Genomic DNA, 24,445 nt, shown 5'->3' with positions numbered 1-24,445 from the left:
AAAGTCCTGTCCTTGGTGCCAGTAATGATCAAAATAGTAGCTTCATTGAAGATACAGAAAAGTCTTGTAAAATGTGAAATTACTTTATGTACATAATTTCAAATACATAAAAATATATAAAAATAATAAGTATTTGCGAGGTAGACGCAAGATTATCATTACAAAAATTTGATAAGATCATTTTAGCTATTCTAGAAATAATTAGACAAATTCATTCTCTAAATATAAATTTAGCAACACTCCTATATCTTTGGGAGATTACAAATGTTGCCTACAAGGTGAATTGAGGTCTGAATTTTTCCATCATGAACACAAAAAAACCCTGATAATTCCATTTTCTTCTTGTCTTTTTGTGACAGGGAAAAAGATAGAGCTTGAGTCACCTTGAAAACAATATATTGATCTCAAAAGTTCATCGAAGTTTTATGGACACCATTGTGCAAATCTAGCTAACAGCAGTTTCCAAAATACATACGTTTCATAGCAGTAAAAGCCCTGACCTTTGTCCAAAATATAATAACCACCATGTTAGGATTAAAGGCATTACAACATTTAGCAAAACTCCCATCTGGATTTTCAATTGATTAACAGTGCTTATATTTGTTATTTTAAAACTTCATGATCTTTAGCTACAGTACACACAAAATGGTTTCCTAAAAGATGCATATTCAAGGCATCAATCAAGTCAGTTTAATAAGGTTGATAAGACACATAGCATTCTTAAACGTGAGGGCAATTTGAAGACGAAGGCAAATGCAAGGTGCAGATTTATTTGTACCATGGGAAAAATATATTCTAACCAAACTGGCTTAATATTTTTGAAAATATGTCAATCTCCTCATTCACACAGAACCTTGAGTTGGGTACCTCCCCTTACTCCACTGTTTTAGTGATTTCTCAACAGTGATTATCCCTGTGCTGACAAAGGAGGAACTGCAAAACCTGAATCACAGGCTAACATGAGAATTCTGCATATGAAGACTCCAGGATACAAACACAGTTAGATTAATACTACGCATCCATTGAGACATTCTTTATTGGGGCACATTGTCAACCACAACTCTGCCCCCATTGTGTTCAATGGAGTACTTTTGGTTTTAAGGACACGCATTCAGTTGGCAAAACAACCACGTTAGCCTAGAAGACGCGGTTACCAAACTGGACAGTAGACAACTAAAAAAACATTGTTAGCATTTTGTATGAAGTGACTTCTGAAGACAGCACCATCACCAAGTATTATGGAAGCAGAAGGTTAGCACTATAGTCTTGTCAAAATATCGGAATAAATGTGAAACAAAAGCTTTGCTTTGTTACATTCAGTGTTAACCCTTTAGCTTTGCCTCAGAACATAACAGGACTGCCCCATCACCCTTTCTCATTATAATGAGTTAGAGCTGAACGCAAGCTCTGGTGCCATCCGACATTAGGGCAGATCTTGATTAAAATGACATAGGAGTAGAGGATGACGAGCAAAGATTAAGTGATTCACAATCAATTTACAGGCAAAACTACAAATTCTGTAAAACCTGACCACAAGATGGATAGACACCAATGTGATCAAGGACTTTTTAATAAATGTGTAGCAAATTAGGCCAAGTCAAACTGATAATGATATCCTAGGCAGTGCTTGAAGAATTAGATTTAGGTTATGTGAGAAGTTGCAACTTTTGCACATCAATAAATCACGTTAAGATAATAAAGCCAAAATAACAGATTCCTTCTGCACCATTTGAAATTTAACATTTGAAACGAGACCTAATTTATGTCTAAAAATGTTGGCATCTAGCAAATGTACACCATCATGAATACAGCTTTTAGTATTTAAATTCACACAGCATCTACCCTAAAGCATAATTCAACAGATATGGCTCACACCAGTTCAGTGGTTTTCTACATCCAAATCTGTACAATAAACAATGAACATAACCTCAGGCAGAATTTATACCAGTCGTCTCTTTTTGCAGCAATTTTCCATTGTAGCATCACTTTCTGCAGCAAAGTTAACACCAACTGGTGAAACAAAGTTCAATAATGCATCATCTGTTGCACGACCAAACAATGCCAGCAGTAGTGCTACTCCATAGCCTGTAGCACGCGCTCCCTGATGAAAAAAGTGCAAACATTAGTTTTACTGCTCGCAAACTCTTCTTTCAATGTCCAAAGAAACATAAAAACCAACTGCAATGGAACTGAAAAAAAACGGAGATATTTCTTCACCCAGAGGCTTGTGAATATTTGGGATTATTTAGAGAACTGTGGATGTTCAATTAGTCAGTATATTCATGACTAAAATTGAGAGATTTTTGCACATTAAAGCAAATGAGGAATATAGGGATAGATTGAGTAAGATTGAGATGGAAGATCTGGAATGACCTTACTGTATTGCAAAGCATGTTCAAAGAGTACACAGCCCATTCCGTTCCTTATGTTCTTATGGATGATCCTCTTAAAATAACTGCCAAAAAGTACAAAGTGCACCAAAAGATTTTGTCCAACAAAGAGAACAATTCATAATTATCCACTATTACAGAACATAAAACAGTACAGCACAGTACAGGCCCTTCAGCCCACGATGCTGTGCCAAGCATTTCTTAATCTAAGATCAACCTACCTACACACCTCTCTGTCGTTCATGTGCTTGTTCAGCAGTTGCTTAAATGTCCCTAATGTCTCTGACTCTACTACCATCCCTTGCAGTGCATTCCACACACCAACCACTCTCTGCGTAAAGAACCTACCTCTGACATCTCCTATACCATCCTTCAATCACCTTAAAATGATGACTTCTTGTGACAGCCATTTATGCCCTGGGGAAAAGTCTCTGGCTATCTACTCTATCTATGCCTCTCATTACCTTGCACACCTCTATCAAGTCACCTCTCTTCCTTCTCTCCAGTGTGAAAAGCTGAGCACGCCCAAACTCTCTTCATAAGACAATCTCGAGCAACTAAAATCCTTTATGAAAGCAATAAATTAAACTACTTGTTCAATAAAAAAGAATCATTTGCAGCATGCAATATTACCTTGTGAAACTTCAACACAATTCAAAGTTCTAGGCATTTGAGACTAAAATAGTTTTGTAGATTTGAAATGCCAATATAATACTTAATTGAAACTTAAACTTCACTTTGCTTTTGTAGTACACGGTGACTTCATACACACTGGTCACTATTTACTCTAAATTTAAATGTTCCACTTTACTCCTTGCGTAAGCCATTCAAAACATTCTGAAATACCCCAACCAATAATTGACACCACAACTGCCTCAGGTTCTCCCCAGTTCCAACTACAGTGCGCTAAGCCTATCTGTCTTAGTGAACCTGGTCTCCCTGCTACAGGAAGGACGTTGTGAAACTTGAAAGGGTGCAGATGAGATTTACACGGATGTTGCAGGGTTAAAGGGTTTGAGGTATAGGAAGAAGCTAAATAGCCTGGCGCTATTTTCCCTGGAACATCTGAGGCTGAGCGGTGAATTTATAGAGGTTTATAAAATTATAATAAATAACCAAGGTATTTCTTCCAGAGTGGAGGAGTCCAAAACTAGAAGGCATATGTTTAAGATAAGAGGAGAAAGATATAAAAGGAACCTAAGGAACAACTTTTTCCAAGAGGGTAATGTGGGTATGGAATGAGCTCCCAGAGAAAGTGGTAAAAGGTGGTGCAATCACAACATTTAAAAGGCATCTGGATCACATACTTAGGAGTATATGAATACGAACTCTATATCTCTATGACTATGACTATGATTCTATGCACTTGGACCCACTTTGGAATTCAAGGCACCTTGTGCTTTCTCAGATCATTAATCACAATTCACCAAACAGGAAACAAAAAAAAATGTAGAAAGAGTTTGAAAACAGAACACAAGAGTTAGGGGCAGGAACAGTCCACTTAGCTGTCAAGACTGCTCCACTACTCAATAAAATTGAGGCTGATCTGATTACTCCACATTCCTGCTTATTCCCAAAAACTAAGTATCTATCCACCGCTGACTTAAAAAATATTCAAAAGCTGTTCTTCCACCACCTTTGGAGAAGGCACTTCCAAAGACCCTCAGAGAAAGGTTTCATATGTCTAAAATGGACCCCTGATTTTTCTTTGAAAGTGGTTCTAAGTTCTCCCAAAAGAAGAAACATTCTTTCTGCATACAGTGTCAAGACCCCTCAAGATGTTACATGTTGCAATCAAGTAATCTCTCTATCTTCTAAACTCTACGGGATACAGCCAAGCCTGTTCCTCATAAGACAATCCACCCCATTCCAGGTACTAACCTCGTAACCTTCCTCACAATTGCCTTCAAAATATTTACCTCCTTTCTTAAACAAGGATATGAACCTACTTTATTTTCCCAAATCAACTTGTTCACAGATTTATTACACACCTCTGGAGCAGTTGGGACTTGAATCCAGGTCTTTTGCTGCAGGGGAGGGGCACTACTGCACACAGTATTCTAAATATAGTCTCATCAATATCCTGTGTGACAAAAGCATTAGATCCCTACTTTTGTATTCACTTTCCTCACAAGAATAACAATAGCTTTTCTAATTACTTGCTAGCCTTTTGTGATTCATTTACTGGGACACACAAGACACACTGTATCTCAGAGCTCTACAACTTATCATCATTTAAGTAATAGGCATTTTTTTTATTTGTCCTACTAAAATGGATAATCTCATATTAACCCCATTATATTCCATTTATTTTCCACGTTATCTTGACACTCTTCTTTCCAAGTAAATATGTTACCCTCCACACCATTTGCCTTTATTTTCTGCAATAATGATTTTGATTTGGGCACCTTATCAAATGCCTTGTAGAAATCTTAGTACAGTACATCCACCAGATTCCCTTCAAACACAGCATGTATTATTTCTTCAAAGAACTCTAATAAATAGGACTCAATTGATTTCCATTTTAAAAAATCAAGCTGACGCTGCCTAATATACTTGTATTTTCCAACAATTTCTATCATGAAAGCTGCTATGCTAACAGGCCTGAAGTTTCCTGGTTTTTTTTGAATAAGCAAGTTACATTTCCCATCTTTTGCCCTAACGATGTGGTCCCCAAATCTAGAGAATCTCTGAAAATGAAAACCAACTTATCTATCTCATTAATTACTTCTTCTAAGACCCAGAATGAAATCCATTAGGACCAAAGATTTGTCAAAACACAACAGTATGCTCAGTACTACTTAGCTAGTGACTATAACTTTCTTGATTTCCTTTGTCCTTTCAATTTCCTGACTTACAACTATTTGAGATATTACTTGTATTCTCTGCAGTAAAGACCAATCGATAGATCAGCCAATGTTAATTCCCCAGACTCACTTTCAACAAGACTAACACTCAGTTTGTTAATGCTTCACCTTTTTAAATATCTATGGAAACTCATACTAGGTGTTTTTATATTTCTAGCTAGCATTCTCTCATACTCTGATTTTTCACTTAATCTTTCAGTCATTCTGTGTCATTGTTTTATATTCTGGCCTGCCACACATCTTTGCACAATTAAAGGCTTTTTCTTTAAGTATCAAATTATCTTTTACTTTTTGCACTTCTCCTTGGAAATTTTCTCCCTTGTTGGAATATCCTGTATATTCTAAAATATCCCTTTAAATATTCAACACTGCACATCTATTGACCCTAATTAGTTACTTCAGCTAGCTTTACTTTCATAGCCTCATGATGTCCCTTATTTAAGTTTAAAATATGAATCTTGGACCCACTTCTCTTTCTCAAACTGAATGTATAATTTATCATATTGCTGCTATCAAGTAGTGCCTTTACTGAGGTCATTTTTGTTGCACACTACCAGGTCTAGTATAGCCTGACCTCTGGTCAGCTCCAGAAAATGCTGTTCTATGAAACTATCCCATGAACTCACTAAGGCTATTTTTGCTCACTAATTTTTCATATGTAAACTAAAATCCTCCACGATAATCTTCGTACCTTTCTACCTCTACACTTCACCCTAACATGTGGTTATTGTTAGGGAGCTCAATGACACTTCCATAAGTGATTAATTACTTCTCCCATTTCTCATCTCAACCCAAACTGCTTCTACAATAAAAGCAAACTATTGCAGATGCCGGAAATCTGAAACAAACAGACAACACTGCACAAAATCAGCAGGTCTGGTAGCATCAGCACAGAAAGAAAATGTGTTAAGATTTTGAGTCTGGACTATGATTCTTCTTTAGAACTTTACATCCTAGTTTCCTAAACGTGAATCATCCCTTTATATTGTGCTGATGCCATTATTAATTGCCAAAACCACTCCTTCATTTTTCCCAAGCTTCGCTTCCTTCCCAAATGTCCTATTTCCTTAAACATTTAGATCCTAATCCATGTCTTTCTGCAGTCATACCTCTGTTATAACTGTCAGATCGCACTTATCCCTTTTTATTAACAGTTTATTTTAATGTTCTGAATGCTACGTGCAAGCAGATAGACACAGTCATTAATCTCATCCTTTTATTATTCTTGTGACCTCTAACCTCATCTGATTTACTCTGATATGTACATTGTATCTCTTCCTGTCACAATCTGTTTACCATATCCCTTTCTCTTTTACCTCAGCTCTAAACTTTGATTCACTCCATCTTCCCTTGTCCCCAGTATTTCATCAAAAACCTTCTCTACTTCCCGAGTTATGCAGCCCCCTAGAACACCAGCCCCAGCACAGTTGAGGCGTAGATTGCTCTAACAGTGCAGTCTAGATTAGATTAGATTAGACTTACAGTGTGGAAACAGGCCCTTCGGCCCAACAAGTCCACACCGACCCGCCGAAGCACAACCCACCCATACCCCTACATATACCCCTTACCTAACACTACGGGCAATTTAGCACGGCCAATTCACCTGACCCGCACATCTTTGGACTGTGGGAGGAAACCGGAGCACCCGGAGGAAACCCACGCAGACACGGGGAGAATGTGCAAACTCCACACAGTCAGTCGCCTGAGGCGGGAATTGAACCCAGGTCCCTGGCGCTGTGAGGCAGCAGTGCTAACCACTGTGCCACCGTGCTGCCCGTCTACTTTCTGAGTCTTAGTACCAGTGTCCCATGAATCAGAATTCTCTTATCCAGTCCTGAAACCTGGCACCGGGCAGGCAGCATGGCCTATTCACTCACATTTTGTTGCAGAGAACAGTGTCAATCACACTCTCTGTACTGTACTAGAAGATCCCTTTATGTTCCCCTTAATTGGATGGCTTCCTGTATCACATTGCTATGGTCAGTTAGTTCATCCAACCAACAGCTCTCACAGATGAACAGCTGTAAAAACTGCAGCTTCGTGCTCCTGTTGTCTGGGTACCCAAATCTATCTTACTTATCTACCTTAGTCACACTCATCTTGAGTATGACCAAAACAGAAGATCCTATCTGAAAGACACAAAGCATCCAAGTTACTTTCTCTCACCTAGATGTGCTGCAGCTCAGTCTCTGGCTCATATACTGGATCAAAGCTCCAGGAATTCTGATGTGCTGCAGCTCTGAGTTTTGATTTCTCCTGTCATCCTTAATGAGTTTTAATTGACTATTTAATCATAATATAGAGGTAGTTACTGAAATGTGATTGAACACCACCACCATAGACATAAGATGCGTACAAACATCTAATAAATACATGAAATTACAAAACAAAAACATTTTGGTCAGACACATTTTGCACTTGAAGATAAAAATAAATCAATCCATCTGATGCAGTTTGAGTATAGTACTAGAGGTTGATTGAGTGCAGCCAAAACTCATAATATGCAACTATTGCATAAAGATAAACTACAATTACTTACAGTGTGAACTGGTGAAGCCATGTCAATATGCACCCAGATGCCTGGCCAATCAAAACCAATATGAGCTTCAATAAACAAGCCCGCACATGAACTCATAGCATTGGCTCGATCCTGTAATGAAACAATTAGATTATACTGGAGAGAAACCTATTGAGCTGTTTTCCCTTAGCAAACAGACAGTTCACTTGTAAACAAGCGTTTTTTTTTGCAATCTCTACATTTTCAAATAGAAAATCTGTGAATAAAAATATAAAGCAAAATAGAAACTTGACAATCAATGGACTTATAAAATTACAAAACTTACAGCCCAGGACGCCACAGCATGTGCCTGTGCTACCCGAGAGAGAGCTATCCAAACAATGTTCCCTTTAATTAGTTTTTCTGCTGCACTAATGCCTGAGGTCTGTGCATGGGAGCGAAAACGGAAGCCAATGAGTCAGCATGCTGATCAGAGAGGCTGCACGGCCATGTAATTTAGAGATAACGTCTTGAACATAATCCCACTTTCAAGCATTTGGACATTATAGGTAACAGCAATTTACCTACATACCTGAATGCTTCTTAAAATGCACTGACGGTCTCTACTTTACTTTTAAGCAGAGAGCCCCCTGCCAAATAACTTCTCAATTCCTCTCAAACCTTTCCAAGCATAACTTGACTCCAAGCTCCAGGATATTCATCTCTTGGCTAAAATAGGTAGTTACTATCCACTATCTAGGCTCCTCCATTGTGACCCTCAAGATTGGGGAACATGAGGTCGGGGTGGAAGGTGTTAGTGAAGTTGCTGAACTGTTCAACCTCCTCATGGGAGCATGAGGTGGTGCCGAAACAGTCACCGATGTAGTGGAGGAGTGGTGCCGATATAGCTGCAGAAGACAGACTGTTCCACATACCCAAAGAGGCAGGCATAGCCGCGGCCCATGTTGGTGCCCAAGGCTACCTCTTTGGTCTGGATTCTCCTTTGAATCCTCCCTCATTCCCCCATACCAAAGGGGTAGCCATGGTGAACCTCAATTTCACCTGGACCATCTCAGACACCTTCCTCCCCTTCATGGACTTCTTCACCTCAACTTCTGGCAACTGATTCAACACGGACAATTACTGCAAACTCACCAACTCCCAAAACTACCTGGCCTACAACTCCTCCCACCATGCCTCCTGTAAAAATGCTATCCCTTATTCCTAATTCCTCCGCGTCTGCCACATCTGCTCCCAGAAAGACCAGTTCCATCATAGAACACCCCAGATGGTCTCCTTTTTCAAAGACCGCAATTTCCCCTCCCACATGGTCGACAATGCCCTCTATCGCATTTCCTCCACTTCCCACATCTCCGCCCTTGAACCCCACCCCTCCAAGCGAAACAAGGACGGAACACCCCCCACGATCCTCACCTTCCACAACACCAATCTCCAGATAGATCGAATCATCCTCCGCCATTTCCACCAACTACAAACAGACACCATCACCAGGGACATATTCCCTCCCCACGCCTACCTGCGTTCCGCAGAAACCATTCCCTCCTCGGATTCCCTGTTAGGTCCACACCCACTACTAGCCCACATCACACTCCTGGCACCTGCCACTGCCATCGCAAGAAGTACAAAATCTACGCACCCACCTCCCTCCTCACCACCATGTAGAGATTTACCTAGACTTCCACACATGTCAGCTACTGTGTCCATTGCTCCCGATGCAATCTTCTCTACATTGGGGAGACAGGACGCCAACTTGCAGAACATTTCAGAAAACATAGAATATAGCAAAGTACAGCACAGAACAGACCCTTTGGCCCACAATATTGCGCCGAGGATTAATCCTAATGTAAAATAAAATAACTTAATCTACGCACCCCGCAACTCACTGCTATCCATGTGCATGTCCAGCAGTCGCTTAAATGCCCCTAATGATTCTGCTTTCACCACCACCGCTGGCAACACATTCAATGCATTCACAACTCTCTGTGTAAAGAACCTTCTTCTGATGTCTCTTCTATACTTTTCTCCTAGTATCTCAAAACTATGACCCCCTCGTGCCAGTCAATCCTGCCCTGGGGAAAAGTCTCTGACTATTGACTCTATCCATGCCTCTCATTACCTTGTATACCTCAATCAGGTCACCTCTCTTCCTCCTTCTCTTCAGAGAGAAAAGTTTGAGCTTAGTCAACCTGTCTTCATAAGGCAAGCCCTTCATAAGGCAGCATCCTGGAAAACCTTCTTTGCTCCCTCGTCAAAGCTTCTATATCTTTCCTATAGTAGGACAACCAGAAGTGGACACAATATTCCAAGTGTGGTCTCACTAGGGACTTGTACAGCTGTAACGAAACCTTGCTGTTCTTAAACTCGATCCCTCTATTAATGGAAGCCAAAACACCATATGCTTTCTTAACAAACCTATCCACTCAGGTGGCAACTTTGAGGGATCTATTTACTTGAACACCAAGATCCCTCTGTTCCTCCACACTGTCAAGAATCCAGTCTTTAATCATATATTCAGCATTCGAGTTTGACATTCCAAAATGCATCACTTTGCATTTATTTAGGTTGAACACCATCTGCCATTTCTCTGCATCCTGCAGCCGGCAATTGCCCTCGATACTATCAAAAGCACCTCCAATCTTTGGGTCATCTGCAATTTTAATAACCCACCCCTCAATCTCCTCATCCAAGTCATTTATAAAAACTACAAAAAGCAGAGCCCAAGAACAGAGCTCTGCGGGACACCACTCAACACTGACCTCCAGTAGAATACTTTCCATCTACAACCACTCTCTGCCTTCTGTCTGCCAACCAATTCTGAATCCAGATAGCCAAATCTCCCTGTATCTTATACTTCCTGACTTTATGAATGAGCCTACCACGGGGAACCTTATCAAAAGTCTTGCTGAAGTCCATATACACCACATCCACTGCTCAACCTTCATCAACCTGTCTTGTCACCTCCTCAAAGAACTCAATAAGATTTTTGTGAGGCACGACCTGCCCCTCACAAAGCCATGCTGACTGCCTTTAATGACGGTATGCTTTTCTAAATAGTCATAAATCCTATCCCTCAGAATTCTTTCCAAAACTTTGCTGACCACAGACGTAAGACTGACTGGTCTGTAATCGCCAGGGATTTCCCTATTACCCCTCTTGAAAAGAGGAACAACATTCGCCTCCTTCCAATCCTCCGGTATGACTCCCGTGGAATGTGAGCAAGTAAAGATCTTCACCAGCAGCTTAGCAACCTCCTTTCTCGCTTCCCGGAGCAGCCTAGGGATAAATCTTGTCTGGTCCTGGGGACATATTAATCTTAAAGTTTGCCAAAATGTCCAGCACATCAACTTCATCAATCTTGATCTGTTCAAGCTCCTCAAAGTTCTCATTCACAACAAGATCCCTTTCCTTAGTGAAAACTGAAGCAAAAAACTCAATTAGGCCTTCCCCTATCTGCTCAGACTCCAAGCACAAGTTTCCTACACTATCCCTGATCGGCCCTACCTTCCCCATAGAACATCTCTGGGACACAGGCACCAAACAAACCCACTGCCCTGTGGCCGAACACTAACCACCCCCCTCCCATTCCGACAATGACATGTAAGTCTGGGCTTCCTCCACGACCAAACTCCAACTATCCGACGCCTGGAGGAAGAACGCCTCATCTTTTAACTCGGACTCTCAAACCTTACAGGATCAATGTGAATTTCACCAGTTTCCTTATTTCCCCTCCTTCCATCTTATCGCAGATCCGACTCTTCAACTCATCACCATCCTCCTAAACTGTCCTACTTGTCCATCTTCCTTCCCACCTGTCACCTTCACTCCCCATTGCTTTCCCAGTTACTCCCCACCACCAACCTCCCCTTTAACTCTCAGACCCCTCAGGCCACAAGGGATCCTCAATCTTGATGAAGGGCTTATCTTGAAACATTCATCCCCTGCTCCGCAGATGCTACCATCTTGAACTGATGTCAATTTCATGATAACCAATACAAACATTAGTAACATATAAGTCGAGAACAGCTGTTTAGTTTCCTGGGTACAGAAAAGGTTCAGGAAATTTAGGTATGACTGGATTGACCAGTTAATTTTTCAGTGACATTTTACACTATATTCTACTTTGCAAAATGATACAGAAACAGTTGATCTGAACCGAACATTAATGTCTTAAAGAGAATCCAAACAAAACTAAAAGAACAAATAATATACAAAATCAGCCCAAACCAACCAAAGTTGCCCATTTGGTTAGTTGGTGTCATTATTAACTTACCGACACAAAATTTTTCATGTCTGCCACAGCAGAAGTAAATTCGCTGAAATGCAATTCAGGACAATACACCATTGGCTGCACAAGATCACCACTATTCTGCCCAGCTTTTACACAGGCTTGCTCCCATTCTTCACTATTGGTAAGCAGCCCAGCATGATACTTTCCAGTAGCAATACCCTGGTTGAAAAAGAAAATCAAGAGATTTGTTTTCTCAACAACTATAAACCGAAAGCCAACCCTGTAACCTAAAATAAATATAACTACCTATTGCCATACAGGAGCCAAAACTGAAAATTTGACAAGTTGGAATGGTGGAAGGTAATTTGCACAGAAGATATATAAAAATGCACTAAGAGCAGAGAATGAATGAATAGGATAGTTCATTATCCTATATTTGAAACTACCAAAAATGTTTAAAAGTGTAGCTTTTGAATTGATATTGCACATTGCCAATGGTCAATTGCAAATGCACCAGTAGCCAATACTCTCAAAACACAGGTGTAATGGGCAGATCTGCCCCTGAAAGTCCTCAAATCATCTTGGAAAACTCAGTCACAGGGGCTGGGGGTTTAGGACCAATCCCAAATTGGCTCTCTCCCATGCTGGTTGTTAATAAGCTCACTAGTGAGTAGGGCAAATGAGGTTGTCACAGGGGTCACATTTAGCTGAGGCCAAGATCAGGGACACCTTTAGTTAGGGATGGGTCTGACCTGAGTGTCACAGGTGCACAGATGTGGAGAAGGAGGAAGAGGAGGCGATTGTGTGAGGTTGTCAGGGATTGGTTGGGGAGGGTGACTGGGAGCTAGGGGTGGGTGGTGAAATCTCTACTTTAAGGCTGTATAGGACTAAGAAGAAGCTATGACACTCGGAAAATATATAGTTGATCCTATTGGACTGAAGAGTGTTATTTGTTTAGTTTAAACCTGAGGTCAAGATACCGGTTCTGTTATTCCAATTTAAATACTGTGTTATCTACAAAATTAATACTTTTCTTTATGTTCTAGCTTTAATGGAGATTTTGATAAATTACTTAAATTCTAATTCTGAGACAGTCCATAAACACTATATGTCAATTGTTACAGACCAGATCAAATCCCCCCAAAATATATTACGATAGTCTAAACCCTAACTTTTTCCTATTTTAAAGGTATGTGTAAGGTGTTGCATTCCAGATGCAATTTGCTGGTCAAAGTACTCAACGTTAATCAAAACAAATTTTATTTTTACACTACACTTCTAATACACACAATTTTGTTTTTAAAATTGGCTTAGTTGCACTTCTATCAAAATGCTCAATGAAATTATACATTTTAAATATTACTAACTAACTGTTCCAATATAATAACAGCCCATAAACATATCCTTGGCAAAAGGCACATTTCAGTAAAATAGATTGTCTCACAGACAATCCTCTAGTACCTGGGGGGGAAGGGAGAAGAGGGGGAGAGAAAGAAGGAAGAGAAAGGAAGGAAGGAAGGAAGAGAAAGGAAGGAAGGGAGAGGAAGGAAGGGAGAGAAAGAAGGAAGAGAAAGGAAGGAAGGGAGAGGAAGGAAGAGAAAGGAAGGAAGGGAGAGGAAGGAAGGGAGAGGGAGGAAGGGAGAGGGAGGAAGGAAGGAAGGAGAGGAAGGAAGGAAGGATCCATACGTCACAGTGCATTGGATCTACACATCAGCAATATTTATACATAATCATGACCACACCTAACCCAAACTAACTGAACATATTCCAATGACCTCTATACAGTTGCGGGTGTGTATTAAGATTTAATACAGTAAAAACAAAACAGAAATGAAACAGCATATAGCTAACATATATTTATAGAGTGATGCAGCATGGAAACAGACCTTTCAGTCCAACTAGTCCACGCTGACCATGTTCCCAAATCAAACTAGTCCCGTCTGCCTGCTTTTGACCCATATCCCTCCAAACCTTTCCTATTCATATACAAATGTCTTTTAAGTGTTGTAACTATATCTGCATGTACCACTTCCTCTGGTAGTTCATTCCACATACGAACTACTATATGTGTATAACAGTTGCCTCTCATGTCCTTTTTAAATCTTTCTCCTCTCATCTTAAAAAACACCCTCTAGTTTTGAACTCCCCCACTCTAGGGAAAAGACCCTTGCTACTCACTTTATCTATACCCCTCATGATTTTATAGATCTCTATAAAGGTAACCGCTCAACCATCTCCGCTGCAGTGAATAAAATCCTAGTCTATCCAGCCTTTCTTTGTAACTCAAACCCTTGATCCCTGGCAACATCCTGGTAAATCGTTTCTGACCCCTCTCCGATTTAATAATACACTTCTTTATTTTTGAATGTCGCTACCTCACAATAAGTGTAACTTCCAGTTAAAAGACCAATTTGTACCCACCAACACAAGGTAATCTTAGGTGTCTGTGAAAATTAAGAGTTCGATCAAAATATATTGGAATGGTTACCTACCTGAGCTCCAGTTAAAGTAGCAATATCCAAGATGATGTCTGCTTTAAGATCTTTGCACGCATATGACACGCCATCAGCCAAAACCAGGCGGCCCTCTGCATCTGTGTTATTAATTTCAACTGTTCTGTTGAGTAAAATAAGGTTTTGTAAGCAGAAGATCAAAACTGATATTGTTTATTATTATTATATTGTTGACTCAATACTTCATTTCACTTTCTTCACGCACAGCATGCTGTGATAGAAGTTATCTGCAAATTTGTGTAAGATTATGTACTTATGATTTACAGAAAGCATGGAATTAAACAGCAAATATTCAAGACCATAAACCAAGCTAAGCATCCAGTCAAAATATTATCAAACAGTATTTGAGTCTGTTTCATGTTTCTTCTACAGAAATAACACTGTCCCACTCATAACTTTTTATATGTTGGGTAAAAAGTAATGGCAAGAATGATCTTAATTTTTTTTTAATGTTGCATTCTGACTGGAATTTAGAGTGAATACAGTAAATGCACACCAAGGTATTCCTAAAGAAACCAAGTTTAAACCATGTCTGCTCTGCTTCTAATTCTTGTGTTCTTGTTCTTTTAGTGGAATAAAGTTAAGAGGCATTAGGGACACATTCAGCACGTCAATCCATTAACTCACTTTCCAGAGTACAGTTGGTGAATATCATCTGGTCTTGTAGCATTAGCTCCAACTGCATTCTCTGCCAGGCAGAACAATGCATGCAAATTCTCTTTAAAACCCTGATTAAGAGAAATGAAATTCCTTAAGGATAACAAGGTTATAAACAATGGCATTTTAAACTAGAAACTAGTTGTAAATACATCATGCAGTTTAAAAATCAACAATATTATTGTTGTAAATATATCAAGTCAAACTCAGTAAGTAACCGACATGTAATCTTCTCATTGTGTGCAATACAGAATTAACCATATTCTTGTGAAATTAATATCATATGAATTGAGGTGAATGTGCAAGTTGTTGGTGAAAAACAGTAGAATGCGAAATGCAGAGGTAAACATAGTGAAAGTAGAACGTAGAAAAATTGTGAAGCGTTATATTTTGAAAGAAAGGTTATGGGAATCGCCTTAAATTGTAATATTCGAATAAAATACTGAGAAGCACAGCAACCTTGGTGAATTAGATATTAAAAATAGTAGCACAAATTAATAAAGGCCAATAGAAAAACAAATGCAATCTTACTGCAGCATCCTGTGAAAAAGAATTCAGAAGGAAATTACATTACAATGAAATATACTGGATCTTTGTATTCATAAAGTTTCTGTAATAGCTCAGCAAGACATTTCATTCAAGGACAATTTGGGATGAGCAACAAATGCTAGTGCACTCAACTTATGAAATAATAGAAGGAAAAAAATGATAAACCCTCAGACAAAATACAGTCTGAGGCATAGATCCAGCCACATCCACTGTGGCAAATGTCTTTCAAGTCAGAACAGGTACAATAAGATGCAACTGGTCAACACAGTTATAAGTATGCATTCACTATTCAAGGTCACTTAGCAATAGGTATTACTGTACATAAAACTTGGAAGATGCAGTATCAGGAGGTTGTCACAAGAGTGAATAAGATGTATATCGAGGACAATTAGAAGTATAATTTCTACTTAATGCAAAACATTGCATTAGCTGCCATCGACAATTTTCAAATTAATTTTGCTCCACTCACAGCATGGTCTCTCTGGCAGTCTTCCATCCCTTAAGATTATTGTGCCTTGGTGATTAACTAACTCTTAAACTTAATTTAGTATGGCCCAAAGTACCACTTTGGCATGGTAGTCTGTCATTTTTTTTGTTACAGAAGATAATTGACTATGAAGTTGTATTATTCACTGATCTCCATTTTCTGTGCCCCCCAAACTTCTCAACCAGCTGTGTTTTCCATTTCATCACACATTTTACAATGCCCCTCCAAACAGTCAGCCTGAAAGATGACACGTCCATCAGCAACTGTTCTGCAGTTGTCTGTGTCAATGTTTTCATTTGCATATCTCTCTTTCAGATGTCCTTATAGTGGATATTGAATTCACAGGTTACAACTTCCTGGATTTCCCATTGTACAGAAGGTCTTTGGGTATTAAGCTGCCATTCACCTAGTATTGGCTTGACAAGGAATGTTCATTGAAGGAAACAGAACATTCAGGCCCTCAGGTGATGACCCCACCCTGCCAAGAGATCACCAGGATATGCCTGAGAATATGAAGGTGGAAACTGTTCAGCCTTTTCTCCCTAACATATGTTTACCATGTCTCAGCACTGTAGAGGAGGAGTGCACTCAGGATAGAAGCTTGGTGGACTCACAGTAAAATATTCTCAGTAATAGAAGCTGAATAATTTATAATGAGAGCCGAGGGTAGCACAGAATGGGTAACCTATGCTGAAAGGAAACCATGTAATTAGATATCAGGCCTCAGAGTGGGTGAAAATGGGTTGGCTGTGCTAAAAGCATCACATATCATAACAGGACTGGGTGTGGGTTTGGGTAAAAAAAACAGAAGGATGGAATAAGGCTCTAAAGTTACTCAACTCAATATCGAGTCCCAGAGGTTGTAGGGTCCCCAAGCAGAAAATGAGGCACTGTCCTTCAAGCTTGAGATGAGGCTGACTGCAGCAGGTCTGGCATGGGAATACCGTGGTGTGTTGAAGTTTCAGGCAACTGGAAGCTCGGAGTTATATTTTACAAACAGAGGCATTTCAGTTTCTTACTCAGCTTGGACATACCAGGTGTAGCTTTTGTGAAACTAAACATCTTTCTTTCAGCTCTGATATGAAAAATGTGTTGCTGGAAAAGTGCAGCAGGTCAGGCAGCACCCAAGGAGCAGGAGAATCGACGTTTCGGGCATGAGCCCTTCTTCAAGAGTCCTGAAGAAGGGCTCATGCCCGAAACGTCGATTCTCCTGCTCCTTGGATGCTGCCTGGCCTGCTGCGCTTTTCCAGCAACACATTTTTAGCTATTACAAAGACACAGCTGAAGGCAATCAAGGCCAGGCCCTAGATATTGAAGGATATTTGAAACTTCAACTCAGGAAGCTAAGGAAAGATCAATTAATTAAGGATGTTATTAATACAGTAGCAAAAGATGACTTTAGTTTGAAAGATCAACGTAGAATCAGTTTGGGGCATGATTAGAAATAGCAAAAGCCATTTGTGGAAAAGGTTTATAGGCACCTTAGCAGTAGTTCTAATGGAAGTTGGAACATACAGTAAGATTCATGGTAATGCAATAACAATGGTCAACGTAAATTCACATCTCAATTGGACAAATCAGATTAGCAAAGGTAGTCTGCAAAATGAGTTTAGAACAATATCTGAAGCTAACAGAGATCTGTTCTGGACCTGGCTTGGTGCAATAAAACAGGATTAATCAGTAACTTCATGTGAAGGAAATGCCAGTTTACAACAATCATATCATGACAGAGTTTCACACTGAGTTTAAAGATAAGAAGTGTGGGTATGCATAAACCTATGGAACAGGAGCAGTAGTCACCCACTTGGCCCATTGAGTCTGTTCCACCATTCAACAAAACAGCAACTGATCTGTTTGCTTACAGGAGTTCTACATTCCCATCTATCCCTGATAGTCTTATTAAGTGAAGGAATCAAAGGTTATCAATCTCTGTCCTAAAAAAAAACTTTCACTGCCTTCTGAGCAGAAAATTCAAAGTTACACAACCCCAAGAGAGAAACAAATTCTCTGCGCTGCCTTAAAGTGGTAATCATTAATTTTAGAACACTGGCTGGGCTCACCCAGAAGAGAAAATATCCTTCCCACATCCATCCTGTCAATACCATTCAGAATCGTACACGCTTCAAACAGCTCACCCCTCACACTTCTAAACTCCTGAGGAAACAAGCTCTGTCTGTTCAACCTACCCTCATAAGACAATCCACCCACATCAATTAAGTAAACCTCCTCTGAACCATCTCTATTGCATTACATCCTTCCTTAAATGAGGAGACCAAAACTGCACACAGTATGAGATGCGATCTCAGCAATGTTCTCAATAAATGCAACATACCATCCTTTACTTTAATGTTCAATTCGTCTTGTGATAAAGAATAGAATACCATCAGTGTTCTTGATTATGCATTATACCTGTATAAACAGAAATTGATGGAAAAACTCAGCAGGTCTGGCAGCATGTCTGGAGAGGAAGTAGAGTTAACGCCTGGAGGACAGTGACACTTCTTCAATCTGAAGAATCTCTGAAACATGCTCTTCATGACTCAAAAAATTAGGAAAATTCCTCACTCAGCAAAACTTCTGCATCCCTTACCACCAGTAACAGAGAAAAATTACTCACCTGTTTCACGGCTGCTCTGAAGGCTCCTAGGACAGCAGCAGCACCCCCACAATCCCTCTTCATACCTGGCATACAGGTCTACAAAAATATATCAATTCAACTTACATGCTCATAAAAGTATAATCCAGTAAAATAATTACAAAGACATAAAATATATCACAAATTTATAATGGTATTTTATTTTAATAAGTAAAGATTATTTTTTAGTCTTCTGTGGTTAGCAAGTTCTTCACTGTATTAATTATATTGTGCAATTTAACTATATTGGTGCTCATCACATTTTGGAATATAACCTTAAAAAAAATCAGATTAAAAGTCATCAACCTGAATAGTCATAACTTGATGCACTCACCGTTTCAGCAGGACTGTTGTTAATTTTTCATTAGATTAAAATTGGTAAACTATGGCATTTAATCATGTTCAAATATGCACACTTACACATTTTACAGTATTTTTGGTCGTCAGTAAAGAATTTTTGTTGGTATTGCTAAACATAATGCCAGACATAAATTGTTGACACTGAAATGTATCAAAACCCAGACACTAAGGAACTCACATATACTGGCTAGTTTATAAATCTGTGTCACAATATTGGGTATGCAAGTCACAGCCTCAAGTTTGTTTGCTCTCAATTGTATGGAAACAAAATATATTGGATTTTATCTTACATACAAAGCTAACTTTGAATTCATAAAAGATTCAATGTTCTGCAATTGGTACATTGGATCAAATTTGTTCACATTGTACAGTATTAGGTCTAGCGTGAGTGATCAGCAAAGGGTAAGAACAGATAAACAGGAAAGCTACATCACCTTTGATTTGATGCTGAGGCCACCAGTGTCATAAACAATACCCTTGCCAACCCAGGCTATAGTTTGTGTAGCATCCTCTGGAGTGTAACTAAGTATCGCAAGAATCGGTGGGCTCACAGCAGCCTTTCCAACTCCGTAGATACCTGAACAACATAAATGCAAATCAAATGAATACTTAAAATGGATGCAAAGTGAAAAGATCGCAAACAGATATTGTAAGGGTCCAATTACAATGAACTTCGCAGTGAAGATTTCAATTCACACTGAGCACACAGTTTGACTATGTATTCAAGGAGACAAGGAATAAAACGATAAACTGAAACAAACTACGGCTAACCACACTAACATTTTTTTTAATCAACTCAATCACAGAACATAGGTATCACTAAGTCAGCATCTATTGCTTGTTCTATTAAGCAGGTGGTGGTGAGTTGTCTTCTTGACGGTGAGCAGCATGCTGAGCCATTTCAGAGAGCAGTTAAAAGTCAACCACATACTGTGGGTCTGTAATTAGAGGTCAGATTTGACTTACTGTCAAGAAAGGACTGTAGATTTCCTTCCCCAAAAACACTTTAGTGAATCTGATTGATTTTACAAAATATATTTAAATGGTCTTCTTTATTGGTTACTAGCATTTTATTCCACATATATTTAGTTAACTGGATTTAAATTCTCCAGTTGCTGTGGCAAGACTTAACTTGTGCCTGAATCATGACTGGTATTGTGATATAACAATTATGCTCACATTCCCTAATGGTGAAATTCCAATATTACAACAAGTTATATAAACTTGTGGCAAAGAATACTTAATCCTGGAAACAGGAAGGTTAGTCATTGAAAAACATATAGAACACATTTAAAAGTTTATCTTAAGTACAAAATTGAATATAGAAAAGATATTTAAACAATATAATTTTGGTCTTTAAAAACATCAGTTACTACATAATAGATACCTCCAAATCCCTTGAGATTAAGTTCCTCTCCACGGATAACAGTGGGAATAATGCCCAGCTCAGATCCAACAAGTTCAATTTCCTAGCAGAAAAGAAAACATTGTAAATAAAGTACTCAAAATGAAAAATAATTTTAAGCTGAAGATATATGTGAGATACTATATGTGACTGCAACAATTTTAGTCAAATCAATGTTAGATCACCTTATTCTCCAGGGCCTAACTGAACATCATTTTTAAAACATTATATATTCCTGACAAAAAGTCCTGGAGAAACTCAGCATCTGCCAGTGGAGAGAGAAACACTGACTTAACATTTGAGTCCATTATAACTTTTTCTTGCAACTCTATTTCTCCAACACTTCCTGTTATTATTTCAGCTCTCTAGTATCTACAGTACTTTCCTTTTATTGAAACATTGATTACTTAAGTGAATTAACAGTAATTGCTGTTATAAAATTAAAACAGGTCATGGCTACAGAAGGTAACTAAGAAGCACAGCATTTCTACATCAGACTAGAATAACAGAGCTCCAATAACGAGTGATGGTCTCAATCAAAAGCCACTATCTAGCAGCTAAGACAAACAGATACATTTCTAAAAACAGCTAACACTTACAAATTGATAAAGGAAATTCATAGTTTAGTAATATGCAGAAAAATATTTACAAATTATTTAAAGTAATCCTTCATAATTGCAATAGCTACAATCCAGTATAACCCTCTATCAATAGGATACAACTAACTGAAGTTGCAACCTCAATGTGTGCACAAATCATATGCTGCTAGATCAGAACTTACCCATTAAGTGTATTCATCTCACTCAATTTACAAGCCGGTTTGGAGAATTATGATAAACACAATGTTAGACATTTGTCTATGGAATTGAAAGATTGTACTTTCAAGCTCCATTATAGGAACTCAAAATAAAAACAAAGCTAACACACCAGTGCAGTACTGAAGGACTGATGAACCTGTAAGAAGTATTTCAGGTTAAATCTGCTCTGTCCATAAAAAAAGACATGATATTGAAAAAGAGCAAGTGACTAGCCAAAATTTAGACCTCAATCACCATTGTTATCTCAGTGCTGCTCATTCAAGATTGCTTTATGCAAAATGGGTGCTTTTCATAGATTACAATATTGACATTTCAAAATCATTCATTGACAGCAAAATGCTTTAGGATATCTTGGAATTGTGATAGGCACAATGTAAAGATGGGTACTTTGTGTGTGCTTTTTCACATTTCATATTTTTCCTGACATCCTTGAACTGTTACAGTAGATATACTTACATTCTGAATGTAGTAAATAGTGTGCAGCATTTCAACGAGGCAGCTCACCATCACCTTCTCAAGGATGACTATGGATAGATAATAAATGCTGACCAGCCAATGAAACCCATATCCCATAGATAAATTTTTAAAAACTTAAAGAAAAACATGCTGCAAAAACAAAATTGGATCCCAGCAAATTAACCATCAAGTGGAGATTTTTGTTTTTTCCAAGTAGCCCACGCTGATGACAATGGAAAATTGTAAGATATAGCAAACCATGATGTTCAAGCAGGTAAACTTTATCCTTGCATACTCTGTTGCAGCATTGAATAATGAATGGGGAAAGGCCAGGCAGGGAAGGTATTATAGCAAAATTCACCCAAAACTAAAGTTCAACATGTGGAGAAAGTGAGGAAGGCAGATGCTGGAGATCAGAGTCGAGTGTGGGGTGCTGGAAAAGCACAGCAGATCAGGCAGCATCCGAGGAGCAGGAGAATCAATGTTTCATCAGGCTTATGCCCGAAACATCGATTCTCCTGCTCCTCAGATGCTGCCTGACCTGCTATGCTTTTCCAGCACCACACTCTCGACCCTGAAGTTCAACACATGGCAAATTCACTTCAGGACAAGAAATTTATACTATTGGAAACATGACTAGCATATCTCATATGTGACTAGCATATTACAAACAAAAACCATTGTGTGTTGCTCATTATCACTTACAGATCTTAAAAAAACTCAAGTGTGGCCAAAAACCTGATGCTTTGGCTTTTAACATCAAGTGGAAAAACAGAGAAAAATGTATTGAATCAGGTTAGCTATTATTAGCTATTAAACTCATAACAAATCACATATGCTCACCGCAAGGAAGTCATCTGTATTCATCTCATTGCAAGGTGTATCCACAATGCGAGCAGCTAGTCGAATGCCTTCAGCAACATTTAACAGACACTATGGAGCAATGGAAATCCATCATGACAATCATCATTTATACCTGAATAATAAGTGATTTTATCAGCAATATAACCAAATAGCAAGGGATTGATGGTGTGGTTGCTATGTTCATGCCTTTGAGCCAGAAGGACTGGACTCAAGTGCCCCACTGCCACCAACATCGTATCATAATATGCCTGAGCAGTTTGATGAAAAAAGTACAATCTAAACAGGTGGCATTCCTCTATGTGGGGGGGGGGGGGGGGGGGGGAGAGAAACAAGTCTAAACTTAAGAATCTGAGGCAAATTAGATACCATAAATGGTTCCAGTAAACAAGATCTGGTCTCATCAATGACTTTAAATTAAGGATACCCTTTAGTTATATGTTCAATTCCTCTGGCAGTGAAGAACAACAATCCACTTGCTATAATTACTTGCTGTACCTGCATTTAACCTTTTGCAATTCATGCAACAGATCACCTAGATCACTCTGCATCTTGGAAATCTGCAGACACTCTCAGTTTAGGTTTCTGTTTATTCTTTCTGCCAAAATGATTACCTTGTCCAACAGTACACTCCATCTGCCAGATTTTTGCTCACTCAATCTATGTACATCCATCTGCAACCTCATGTTCGTGTTACAATTTATTTTCCCACCTATCTGCAAATGTAATTATCATGCTTTTATTTCCCTGATAAGTTGAGGTCCCAGCACCAGCTCCTGCAGGACCTCACTTGTTACATCCTTCAATCAGATCATAATCCGTTTATACAAGCTTTAACGATGCTACCATTTTACCCTCCTCTAATTACCATGTGTTCCAAATTTGCCCAAAATCCTTTGATGTTGAACTTGTCGAATACTTTCTGGCAATCTATAGTGTTGTACATCCACTTATCAACAGCACATGTTACTTCTTCAACAAATTCCAATAAATTGGTAATATTTCAAAAATCAGTACTGAGTGCCAGTAGCACAGCTTTGTTGAAATAAACATTCGAAGTGAGATAAAGATCAAGTAAATAAATGATACCCTAGTGGTAAGATAACTGTAGAAGCAATATTGGAGCACTGCTGCATTACAATTACATTGCAGGCAGAAAAATAATTTTAAAAAGGGAAAGCTATTTTGAACTTTAATACATTTGTGCACCATAATATATAAAAATAAACAAAACGATGTTGAATTTGTACCAGGTGTTCCTCAGAGAGTTGCACTGCATGGTCTTTCAGCCTGAGGTCCCCAGCATCACAGGTAGGAAGCTTCTAATTCAACTCACTCCAGGTGATAAAAAGAAACAGCTGAAGATGTTGAAGAGTGCAGAAGCAAAGCTCCAGCCACCATACTGAAGACTGAGCTGCAAAATTAGCTACACGACCAGCCCAATGTTAGCTGTTCCACGTTAGCTACAACACTGACATCTACCTGACAACAGAAAAATTTGCCCAGGTATGTTCTGGACAAGCAGGATGAATCCAACACTGACAATTACTGCCCTATCAGTTTACTCTAATATTTCAAAGTGATGGAAGGGACTGTCAACAGTGCCCAGCAAAACTCAAGTCAACATATCAAAAAGTGCAGTGCTGAAAAAGTACAGCCAGACAGGCAGCATCCGAGAAACAGGAGAGTCGACATTTTGAG

At 39.0% G+C, this 24,445-nt stretch overlaps 1 protein-coding gene across 1 annotated transcript in view; it reads right to left on the bottom strand.

Moving 5' to 3' along the window:
• Positions 1 to 754: 754 nt before the first annotated feature.
• The window catches only part of LOC132815098 (probable aminopeptidase NPEPL1), a 42,440-nt gene continuing 18,749 nt past the window's right edge, over positions 755 to 24,445 (bottom strand). Inside the window, exons 4-12 of the mRNA XM_060823854.1 lie at positions 22,727 to 22,816; positions 20,592 to 20,673; positions 19,639 to 19,781; positions 18,827 to 18,904; positions 15,144 to 15,244; positions 14,496 to 14,619; positions 12,046 to 12,222; positions 7,797 to 7,907; positions 755 to 2,101 (exon numbers count right to left, since the gene is read on the bottom strand). Coding sequence (XP_060679837.1) covers positions 1,940 to 2,101; positions 7,797 to 7,907; positions 12,046 to 12,222; positions 14,496 to 14,619; positions 15,144 to 15,244; positions 18,827 to 18,904; positions 19,639 to 19,781; positions 20,592 to 20,673; positions 22,727 to 22,816 — 1,068 coding nt within the window. The 3' untranslated portion in view covers positions 755 to 1,939. The remainder of the gene's footprint in view (positions 2,102 to 7,796; positions 7,908 to 12,045; positions 12,223 to 14,495; positions 14,620 to 15,143; positions 15,245 to 18,826; positions 18,905 to 19,638; positions 19,782 to 20,591; positions 20,674 to 22,726; positions 22,817 to 24,445) is intronic.

This window comes from Hemiscyllium ocellatum, chromosome 4, assembly GCF_020745735.1.
Source record: "Hemiscyllium ocellatum isolate sHemOce1 chromosome 4, sHemOce1.pat.X.cur, whole genome shotgun sequence".
Lineage (NCBI taxonomy): Eukaryota > Metazoa > Chordata > Chondrichthyes > Orectolobiformes > Hemiscylliidae > Hemiscyllium > Hemiscyllium ocellatum.
Note: the sequence above shows the minus strand (reverse complement) of the source record. Positions and strands in the feature narration are given on the sequence as shown.